The 12,276-nt window shown below is 32.9% G+C and overlaps 1 protein-coding gene across 1 annotated transcript in view; it reads right to left on the reverse strand.

The window, feature by feature from the left end:
* Window positions 1-347: 347 nt before the first annotated feature.
* The window catches only part of LOC133195967 (uncharacterized), a 38,444-nt gene continuing 26,515 nt past the window's right edge, over window positions 348-12,276 (reverse strand). Inside the window, exons 8-17 of the mRNA XM_061331956.1 lie at window positions 11,925-12,040; window positions 11,493-11,606; window positions 11,041-11,148; window positions 10,181-10,332; window positions 8,223-8,332; window positions 7,733-7,839; window positions 5,054-5,215; window positions 4,462-4,674; window positions 2,388-2,429; window positions 348-1,671 (exon numbers count right to left, since the gene is read on the reverse strand). Of these exons, the coding sequence (XP_061187940.1) occupies window positions 409-1,671; window positions 2,388-2,429; window positions 4,462-4,674; window positions 5,054-5,215; window positions 7,733-7,839; window positions 8,223-8,332; window positions 10,181-10,332; window positions 11,041-11,148; window positions 11,493-11,606; window positions 11,925-12,040 (2,387 nt within the window). The 3' untranslated portion in view covers window positions 348-408. The remainder of the gene's footprint in view (window positions 1,672-2,387; window positions 2,430-4,461; window positions 4,675-5,053; window positions 5,216-7,732; window positions 7,840-8,222; window positions 8,333-10,180; window positions 10,333-11,040; window positions 11,149-11,492; window positions 11,607-11,924; window positions 12,041-12,276) is intronic.

Consider the following 12,276-nt stretch of genomic DNA (forward strand, 5'->3'; position numbering starts at 1 on the left):
CAGTAACAGTTAATGTTAGGTAGTCATATATTATTTCAAAGGGGCTTTACACTGTATTAGAACTAAAACTATTTCTATTTTAATTCACTGCTTCTCCAGTTAAATACAGTACATGTATTACTTCAGCTTGTTTTTTTAGATGTGGAGAAAATGAATATAAACATTACAAAACAAACAGCAGCTGTCATTGCAAAGTAAATATACAAAATTAGTCAAAACTGTCTGGAATGTACACATAATGTTACCCTTTCTCTTTTAAAAAAAAATAGAAAACTAAATTTTGTCTACTTCTTTGTCTACTTCAGCTCACAAAACAGACCATGTGACTGAGAGTACCCTGGTACTAAACCTCACCTTAAGGTAAAATAATCACTTAATCGTTAAAAAAGTTATAAAAACTTACTACCTTCAAACTTGACTTTCATGATCCTCATGTTCTGATGAAGGCAACAGTGAAGTTTTTGAAGAAGCACGACTACTGTGTTTACTTTTCTTGCTCTTTTTCCGTTTATGTTTGCTTTTCTTTGGCGACCCTCCCTCCCTCTCCGGACTTTTTGAGGGTTTGGGGGGCTTTGCCGAGGACTCACTTGTTTCGAGTTCAGTTTCTCGCTGAGAAGTACTCTGAGAACTGCTGACTTTTGATATCCTCGATGTGTCCTCTGTTTCTGAGTCAATTTCCTGTAGGGAACAGTCTGCTCTTCCTTTTGAGGATTTTGACATTGTCGACTCCTCAATTGTTGTGGTGGATCTTGAGGAATATTTAGAGGTTTTTGAGGACACAGAGTCTGCTCCTCGAGATACTCTAGAAGCTTTTGATGATGATTCTACACTCCCTTGACTTGTGTAGCCATCCTCCGACTTAGAATAAAAACTAGGTTTATACTCTGAGTCTGACTTGTCCGACTTGGACCTGGAACTGTCTGACTTGACGCTTCCTGACTTTGTACTGCTCGTTTTTGAACTTGCATAACCTGGTGTATAGGCAACATTTGGCACATCGTCCCAATGTAGTTTTTTAACTTCTACAGTGGGTTTAGAGTCATCCAAAAACATTTTATGATGAGTGCTCCTTGAAGAGTCCATCGCTCCATGTACTGAAATATCAGTCACTGACATACCTTTCTTCACACTATCACTGGGTTTGAACCCCTCCAGGTCACTCTCAGAATCATCTGTGGGGGAAGATTTTTTCATCAACACAAGGGGGGAGACCCTGTTATAATTGAATTGTTTGGTGGTAGCAGATTTGGGGCTAGATTTGGGAGTACCTGCTGGTTTTTTCACAGTTCTCTCCCCTGGTGCCCTGTGTTTGACCCCATTAGGGATCTGATGGTTGGTAGTAGGAGAATCCCCACCGATCAGAGCGGGACTTGAATGATTCTGAATCACAGTCTTGCCAGGTTCCTCCTTTCCAATGTAAGGAGATAACTTCTCTATCAGATTAGGATCTGTCACAAACGTTTTACCCTTGGTAAGGTCGATGTCTCGTTCCCATGCCAATTGTGCCAGTGTCATGGAGAACATTTTGGCCTTCTCGTCTTCGTCGCTTGAGTAATCCGACTCGTTGAACGACAACTTTCTCTTGCGTTTGATTCTGCCTAACTGGAATGGTTCTTTCTTTCCCTTATTTTTGTGTTTCTTCAACTGTTTGATGACCTCCTTTCCAAATAACTGAAATAAAAGAATTGTTTTTAAGATTACACAGCACTTTAATTTTTTTAATAGAGCTTTATGTCTATAAGCAATTTGATGCAAACTCATTAAGATTCATTTAAAGTTCACAGACTTAACTTCTTATCAAATAATGGAGTGTACTATCATAAATATATAACTGAAAGAGTTCACATAAATACTAGGTCAAAGTAGAAATTTTATTGGCTCTGATCGATAATGATTCTTGACTCTTGATTTTTGTTGTTTACTTTCAGTAATTTAGAATATTTTTTTTTAAAGATAACCTTGGAATTATTCAATATGTTCATTGATTTGAGTGAGTAAATCAATAGGACATGCTGTAAACAATGTATCATGCAGTTCTAGTATTTCCTGAAACCATCTATCAATCAACTAAAAAAAAAGTTAGTGATCAACAAATTCACATGCAGTTATCAATTTTCACCAGCCAATTACCAAGTCATTTTTTTTTTAAATATCTGATTTGATCAGCATGAATCTTCATTAAATCGTAAATTTAAATCAAAATAATCTAGACGTGAGGTTTTTTTTCACATGATTTTCATAAAGCAGTCCAAAAAATTCACTGTTTGTTGAACAGAACATAAACTTAACAGGAATTATTTTCATTAGAACTTTCTCTTAATTTATAAAAATGACAATCTTTCACTGGCCAATGAAATTCTCTGTAACATAATGCTAAGTGAATCAACCATGACATCTTCATCTGTACACCAGATTGGTCCATACGTGATCTACAATAAAGCAAATCCAACTCGGGTGTAATTGTGTGTACTAATGGCAGTCATCACATATATTTTTTTTGGCTGTGGGTGGTGCTTCTGAAAAGGTCTGTCAAAATTAGAACTACATCTCTACAATGTAGTGATGGTAGAATGAAGGTAAATAATGATTAAACATCATACATGTATACCAACTGAACATTCAGGAGATAGAGTGTGCTATATGATAAATTTATAGGTGAATTTGAGTTTCATTCAAAAGGACGGTTTTAAAATTTGTACTTATATTTTCGTGGAAGAATTTGATTTTTTTTTTTTTTTAAATAAAATTTTGAATACAATGGCCATCTGTTGCAATGATCATCAAATAAAATCTAAGATTTTTCCCCTTATGCATTCAATTTTTATTTAAAAAAAATTAATTATACATAGATTAATTACTGCATTATAATGGAACACTAGTGCTACCTGTTCAAATTTCACCTATATCTAGATCAAATTTTATGACAAACCTGAGTAGTTATTGCTGGAGATTGTAAGCATTAATTAATTTCTAAAAAAACACAGTACAACCAATTAGATTATTAGATTGCACACACAAAGGTAAACTAAGGCCTGTATGCATGACACAAATAAAAAAGAAGTATAGAACTCTCCCGTTGTTTGAAATAGATAAGTTAGGCTTCACTATAAAATTCATGTTGTTGCAGAATGAAGTACTGTAGACCATTACTATTATTTTAGGGATCTTTTATTCACGATTCAACAGCTTGATTTTTGTATATGCAGACCATTCATTTTTGCAACTGAGGAAGTTATAATGAACAAGCTAATTCAGAGAATTTGCATCCTCCACTTAAGGAAAAAAAAGGGGGGAATACCTGAAAGAAATGCAGATGAAGAAAGAAAAAAAGGTTGATCAAGACCTTTTAGCTTTTGGCCTTAAAGTCAATAGAGGTCTTTTTTTAAGTTAAAGAAATTCATGAACTTATACTGTATTTCATTGCAAAAGCTAACAAAAAACTGAAGTCTTCATCTGAAATATGCAATATATGCAATTCATTATGCAACATATGAATTTATGACATTGGCCTAGACCTTTTGATCTCAAAATCAATAAGTTTTTAAAAAAGTTATATTGACTAAGAATATGTGTAAAATTTCATAGTAAAACCTCTCAGAGAACTAAGGTTATCACTAGGAAACCATTTTATGCAAGATATGAATTTTTGATCTTGACCTTTTGGCCTAAAAATCAATAGGGCCCAGTCTTCTTTAAGTCATTGGGAGTTGTAAACTTTCATTGCAAAAGCTGAAGGAAAACCAATTATCATCAGAAAGCCACTTTTTGCAATGCATGCATTTTTGACCTTGAATCTTGACATTAGACTTCAAAATCATTAAGGGCTCTTTTTAAGGCCACAGGGATGTGTGATATAAAATTTCCTTGCAAAATCTTTAAGGCTTTTTTGAGAAATAGTCCGGAAAAGAAAGTGTTCCACACAGACAGAATTTAAAAAATTCTGACCTAAGCCTTTGACTTTTTGACCTCAAAATCAACAAAGATCTCAATAAAGGCCATAGGGAGTTGTTATATAAAATTTCATTCCAAAGGCTTTTTGAGATATTGTCCAGAAAGGAAAGTGTTACACACAGTCAGAAAGAATGACAAATGGCCTGACAAAAGGACAGATGCAAATTAATATCCCCAACTTTCAGTGAAGGGGGAAAATAAATGGTACATGATGGAGAAATTTGTGAAACTAGCAGATATTTTTCACACATGAATAAATGTTGGTCTGCAGTAATGAAAGCATATTATACCTGTCATATTTTCTTCACTGGAGAATGTGGAAAATGGTTAGAGGATTGTATTTCAAATGAGATCATTAGTTATGAAAGGTAACACCATAATGAGATTACAGACACACGTATATACAAAATCATATTAAACATTCAATGATACATCATAAATAATCAAAATTCAATTTATAAATATATGAAAGAACTTATTGCCTAAATTAAGCATATACATGCTGTGTACCTTCCAGTTAGCAATGGCACCCTTGCGTTGCCTGGCCTTCGTCTTGCTGGATGTTTTGATGACCATCAGTCCCCGTTGCTCCTCCACCTGTTCCGTGATCTCGGCAAGATTTTCTTTCGGGGGACCCAACATTTTTATGGCATACATCTTTTGGAAATTCAGTAGTTGTTTACGAGAGAAGCCTCGCTCTAAGACTACAACTATTTTAGCCCACTGTCAAGAGAAAATTTCCAAAAGTAGACTTTATATCAACATTTGTAAATTTATAACCATAAACCAAATCCTCTGTTGATTTTTTAAAACTTTTTCCAGCAGAGTAAAATGTGTGTACATTAAAAAATAAGATAAAACAAGAGAGTTAGACCAATATTTTAATATATTAAATATAAATATATATGAGAATTCATCACTTTGTAGTATTTACTTGGCATGTACACATTGGGGACAAAAGACTTTGAGGATTTAGTATATCTGTGTTTACTACAAAATTGATTTATAATATATTGTATTTAGAACATTATACATTATGGCACTTCACAGAATTTGCAGCATCCAGGTAAGATTTAAAATCCAAAAGCTCAAATCTGCATACCTGCTTTCTCCATTCCTTTTCTGATTTGGCTATGACCATGGTGTATGTGTTGCCCATCATGGCTATCAACATGTTCAGTAGCAGTATGGGAACCAGCATCATAAAGATGGCGAACACAATCTTAGTTAGCCCGGCATATTTTGTGTAATTGAAATCCTGGTACTGCAAATAGTAATTAGCTATGATAAAAGACAGGTATACCGAAAAATTGCTCTTTTATCACATGTATATCATATATCATTGATTACAGTGATAATTCCTGCAGTTGTCCGATTTTTGCAGAAATTTCAAAACATCAAATCAGCATTCTTCTTTGAAGTCATCTCAATTCCAAATTTGTTAATGCCGAAAATCAAAATTTTTGATTTGAGGTGTAAAATTGCAAAGTACAAATACTATTTGGTATTCCTTTTATATAAAGGAAACATATATCTCAGCAAACTCAGATTTTTTTTTTTCATAAATCATGTACTTTCTGTATGTAAATCAAACATTTAGACATAGATGCATCAACAGAAATATTTGTAGATGTAAAATTAGCACAAGCACAGTACGACTCCTCAAGAGTGACACCAATCCTGTGCCCTAGCACAATCCCGCGGCCCAGCACATGAATTTATTTTCAGTGTTAGTGAAAGAAATCCAGCGCAAAATGAGCTGCATATGATCATGGATGCATTAAAAGTTAGATGAAAGGTTTTCAATCTAAATCAAATCAAAACTGACAAATGACCAAGCATATACCTGCAGACTCATTATGTTTGTCAGATTTAAGAAAGAACACAGTAATTTAAAGATTAAAAAAAACACTACACAATAGAAAAATACCATGTACAGTACAAGAAAAATACAACAATTTTATAAATCCTATTCACGTTCATAAATTCAACACCGAAATATTTTGCTTGCCTTTACCTTGTTAATAAAAAGCTGTGATGTTTTCAAATGTTTTACATAATTAAATATTATAGAAAAATAACCTAACTTAAGAACTTATTTATCAGTGCAATCAAACCAAACTGCAAAAAAAAAAAAAAAAAAAAAAAATCCAAAATTCTGCTTTAAAACCAGAATTGAAAGGTTCAAAGGAAAGGTATCAATTCCTAAACTAATCTGCACCTAAAGAAAACTAGCTCTAAATATGAAATGTGGTGTTAATAAAATTTCATATATCTATTTCAGAGTATCACTCACTGTTTTCTCTACCAGCTAGTCTGATGGCTAAAAATGGTCAAGTGCAAAGGTCATGAGGTCAAGTACAATAACAGGTTAAAGGTGAACTGTGCATTTACAACAAGAAAACATCTATTGTTAATGTATACACATATCTGTGCAATGAAAGGGTGTGGATTTAGTACACAGAGGAGAAAAAAAAACCTGTTGTTCAGTATTCAAAGTTGAATTTAAAAAAGTACAATATTAACAAATAAATTGAAAAAAAAAAATGAATTTCTTGGTGAAATTCCCATGTACCTGTGAATTGGTTCCTCCGCGGCTAAACTATGATGCATGCATGGAACAAAAACAACTTATATACACCCATACACAGAAGTGGTCATGTGATCAGGGTCATGCACTATGGCCAAGTGATATCATCTTACATCATGCTTGAAAGGGGCCGAGGATTATGGAATATATATGTGGGATTAGGATCCAGTAGAATATAGGCTTGGGATAAGGGATGAAGTAACAGATGAATGGGATTTCATATGTTGGAAAAACAAAATGAATTGGGGAATTTCGGAAATACAGTGAACAATTTCTTGGTCTGATGAAGTGATGAGATTCAGTAATCATCATGCATCGCAGTTACTGAATGGTTGCATACTGTGAGGTAAATGGAGGGGGGGGGGGGATATTAGAGATTATAGGCATAAGTATCAACGCATGATAAAATGAACAGTGACTGACATGGACTACCAATCTTATTTTAAGTACAGACAAAACCCCATTATTTCCAACATGACGGGGCCAAAAAAAAAAGCTTCAATGTATCCAAGGATTCAAGATATTAAAGTCAAAACACATAGGGAAAAGTGGTGGGGATCTGCAACTCACTTTCACATATCCATGGTATTTAAGATATTGATATTCTAGATACCAAAGATCAACTCTGTATTCAAAATTTTTGCATAAATACAGTGCTGGGACTGTCTATTTGGCTCAATCATGATTTTAAGCTAACAGCATGATTATACTATGATACATAACACATGAAATCATATTCTGACAGTATTTTTGAATCAGACAGCAAAAAAATGAGCCAGATCATGGATCCAGATAAAATAAGTACATATACAGAGGTATAATTTAAGTCTTGTAATTTCCCATTTTTCTCATCTCCTTCTTACATAATCATTATCAATTTAAAAAAAATTGTACAAAAAAAATATGGGGTGGAATACTCAATACAAGCAGACTTTTTGACGAGCCAGAATAGCAGCTGAAATTTTTTTCCAAGATCTATAATTATATTGTTAATAGAAAAGTTAGCAGCTTCATGGTTATACAAATGTAGTTTCATGCTTAAATAAGTGTACTAGTAGTTTTGTTAGATAGAATTATTCGACTAATTATCATCAATCATATAGCAGATTTTAAGAACTGTTATGGTGAATTTCTAAAAGCAAGAAATCCCCAAAAGTTAGACGTGGTTCCATTTTTGCAGTTCTAAAATACCTTAAATTCACCCAAGGTCATCTGGAAGAGAGTCAGGACAGTGTCTCCGATGTCGTCAAAACCCTGACTTTGATTACTGGTGTTCCCCCGGAACAGGAAGTAAAATGCTGTAAAATAAAAGAGAGTCCAGACCATCAGGAAATTTACAGCAAAGTGTAAACTTACTACATGTAACTTAACAATAAATTGCTGGGAGTTTAACAACCACATTCTATATATTAAAATTTTAATGAATAAATAAAACATAAAATTTGATTATTTCATTTAAAAATAATAACATATATTAAATTATAAATTTACAGTGTACATATCCATATTAGTCTCCTAGTCTTGTGGTGTTTCTTTAACCCCCCCCCACCCCCCCCAAAAAAAAAAACTTCATTCCATAGATCAATTGGTGTCATTATGTTAGATTGTTATTCAGTGCAGTAAAGGTTTCAACTGAAATCAAGAATGAATAGTTTTTACCTGAAAACAAAGCACTACAAACCTTGTGTGAATCCCGTGAGAAATATAACATAAATAATGCCGAATCTGAGGAGGTCACCTAGCAACATTTTGTAGATCATGGTGACAAAAGGTCCTGTTAGTTTAAAGGTCCTGCAAGAAGAAAGGTCAAAGTGCAAAGGTCACATCACAAACCACTGTGCAAGAGAAAGTTCTCAATCATATCAAGTTAACAAAAAATCATGAGTATCAGCTGTTTCATTTTATGTATAGTGGTATAACTTTTTCTTTGGGAGGGGGGGGGGGGGTGGACTGAGGACAGTTTTACTGAAGTCAATAAAAACATTGCGTAAGGGTTCAAACTAGGTGTACACAATACTGTATGTTGGTGCCACAGCAAACTACACATGTAGTGATTTAATGTTCTAAAATATATACTATGCTCAAAGAATGTTAATTGCAATCTTATATGTAGTTACTTAAAGAAAATTTTCATGTTTTTAGTGTATACAAATGTCTTTACAACTTTTACATGGCAGAATTAAGGCTCAGATCTCACTAAAATGTATACTAGTAGATATTTCAGTGTATGACAGCATTTGAGTGTGTGTGTGTATGTGGGGGTGGGAGGGGGGGGGGGGGTAACATATTGAACAAATCAGCTGATCAATTCCTTCTGAACTTTATAATTTTAACATTGTAATCATTATCTATAAACTATAATACCCACTTAAAGTTAAGAATTAGTAATACTTAATAACTAGCATCTTCCAGTGAAAAGGGGATCTGAACAGATTGATTTTGAAATCAATGGCATTCTGTTTATATATACTGCTGGGATTGCTGTGTACTTTTCAATGGAGGCTCAAAGATGGAGAACAAATATTGACAAGTAACCAAACACGTGGCTGGTTTTATTTTCTAATGAAGAAAACCATTTATACAAAAGAAATCCTGGTTACATATGCAGCATATAGAAATCAAAGCAACAATCTGAAAAGGTGGTCATTTGAAACTCCTGCATGACCTGTTATAGATCACAACAGAAAAAAATCACTTTCAAATTGATATATATGCCCAAATTGAATGGGCATAAATTGTTTGTAGACTTTTCTAAACCAATCCCTAAACTTTTAGCATTCACTTTTACTATGAGGTATATTTAAACCTGTGTAATCAATTATTCTCATTTTCAGTTAATGATGTATTGACTACTCTTGAGTACATTTACTATGAATATATACATGTATATATATGTTTATGTTGACCAACATTTGTCCATGATGCTGAAAAAACAGGGGAGTGTCTTAATTAAGGATTTGGCAATTTGACATCATCAAAATTAATATTTAGTGTGAAAGTCTCTTGTACTTTTCCCATATCTGTATGTTAACATATTCCAGGCAAGTTAGAGTGCATAAAGTACATTTTGCATACAATTTGGTGACAGACACACTATATTTTGTTAATTTAAGAAGGGAGATTCAAAAATAGTTGTCACACACCGAAAACAAATATATACCTAGAGAAAATGTGTTCAAAAATATGATAAAGATGTATCCGAACTGGACCATGTCATTGAGAATCATGACATACATCATAACAACCATGGGTCCCGTGTCAGGGTGACCTCTGAAAACAGGTCCAGCATGAACTCAAACCAAATTAAAATGTTGATGACAATAAAATACCTAAAAGGGCTACTTTTGATTGGTTCACAGTTCTTACTTTTCATTTCCTCTCTCTTTTGTTGTTGAAATCAATTTATGCTATCAATTTTGTTGCAAATAAGTTCAAATTACATTCTTAATTTATCTTTTATTGTGTATTTCCCTGATAAAATCAGGTCCACAATATTTTCAACATATTTATTTCAAAAGATGCCAATGAACTTTCATAGATATTCAATCTTCTCTTATTAAAAATTAAAAAAAAGAAAAATGAACAGTAATTCAAATTAATTTTTAGAAAGATAAATGTATTGGTATTTCCTTGTCATACCTGGCAAAGAATAAAAGAAACAGCCAGGCACACGGCACCGCTATTATCATCAGGACGTCCTCTACCTGCTTCATCTCTAGGAAGCGGAACGGTATACAGGCCAGGAACAGAATACATGATATCATAAACAGCGTCTGTGCAGGCGCATTTTTCTGCAAAAAGATTCATCCGTCATAAACATTACTTAGATAGTAGTTGTATCCCCCCCCCCCAAAAAAAAACAAGGTGGATTTTTCTATAAGATGATTTGCCAGTCATAAACATTGCTAAATTACTATTAATGTCTCCACTTCCCAATTACAATGAAATAGATTGGTTTTGGCATGTCTGTCTGCCTGCCTTAACTCTTGACTACCATGAATGCAAAGTTGTTGCCCTTGACTTTTGTCATTTACTTTGAGAATCTGAATATCTAGCCCACATTGTCAAAGGTTATGACCTTACACGTCTACAGCTGGGAAGGGGCGTCCTGTTTTCTTTAAGTTGATGATATATGTACAATGTACATCAGATCCTAGACATCCATTATACATAACTTTTTTCTAATGAGAGCTATACTTTTCATTAGTCTTCATTGTAAATTAAATCAAGTTCACTAAGAAAATAACATATAGTTATTTTAATATAATGTCAAATCTGTATGATCAATTTCACCGTCAGTGAAGTCAATATATATGACATTCCTAGCTGTAGAAATATAAAAAATTCAATACACAAAATATTCATTGTAAATTAATAGCAAATGACAATACAGAGATTGGGTATGAAAAATCATCTACTTAAAGCAGCTGCAAATAAACTGACTTTAATTTCAAATTCATCTTTATACTTTCATAAAAAAAAATCCATTTAATACTTACACAATTTTTTAAGAAACTAAATATTCCCTGAGTGATGATTTCAAAAATATCAGCCACTAATGTTATGGAACATCCTATACACGTCAGAATCTCACACACAAAACGAATCTGAAAAATAGAGACGCAAACAAATTTAAATGTTATTAGACAAAATTGATTTATATATAAGAAATAACTTTATTGGGACTGTAATATTTTTTGTACATGCAGAGAGAATATAGACAATGAAATTGACAGGCAGTAAGGATTTTTCTATAAGGAGAAACTTTCTGTCTTATACTTTTTTATTGCTGAATTGCATCAAAATTAACTTTGTCCCCAATTTATATTTGATTTTGAATTCTAGCTGTTATATTAAATTTTCCAAATTTTTAATAAAGTATTGGTAAGAAAACAAACAAGCAAGGTAAGAATTTCTGAGTATACATTTAATATTTTTCTTTAATACTTACAATGTCTGTATAACTATTTACGGCAAGAAGATTTGATTTGGGTCGCAAATACACAGCCACACTTATTAAAATCAATTGTATAAATGCCAGAATTAACCGCACGAAAAACCGCCTCTGTCAAAAAAATAATGACATACTTTATCATAAATTCAACATATTGAAGTTCAAAATTGTGGTCATATATTTACACTATATATATATGGTAAAACATAATTATCATTGATACTAAAACGAAAGGCCTACATAAACTTCATTTTTAAAACTTGCAATATTTGGCTCAGAAATTTACAATATTAATTGATACACTCATGCTCTGAATCTTTAAAACTTATATCGATTAACGGAAACATTTAAGGAATCTTTAATCTGATTGGCTATGAATTTCACTGGACCAATCAGGAAGTTCCATACAAAGATGCCTGATTGACTAACCCTGGCAAAAGCCTTCCATTTCTCATCTAGAAGCTGCCTCATGACTCCTCCCTCCAACATCTCTAGATGTTCATCATTCTCTCCGTTTATAATAATCATCAAAGCTGAGTTCCAATCTACAACATGTTAAGTTATATTTAATACATGGTTCGATTGATGCCATGTGAAAAGGTGAACATATAAGCATCCATCTATATGTTAAATTCTTCTTTCAACAGACAGTTATTTTACATTAAATGTAACAAAACCATTTTAAGCCTCACTAAGCACCGATCAAGTTAGGATAAGTATTGTACGTTCTTCCATTAGGGATTATTTTCCTGATGAGTTGTCTTCTTTTATGATTTTCTTT

This window comes from Saccostrea echinata, unplaced genomic scaffold (assembly GCF_033153115.1).
Source record: "Saccostrea echinata isolate AGI-Se365-2 ecotype Australia unplaced genomic scaffold, CSIRO_AGI_Sech_v1 ptg000029l, whole genome shotgun sequence".
Classification (NCBI taxonomy): domain Eukaryota; kingdom Metazoa; phylum Mollusca; class Bivalvia; order Ostreida; family Ostreidae; genus Saccostrea; species Saccostrea echinata.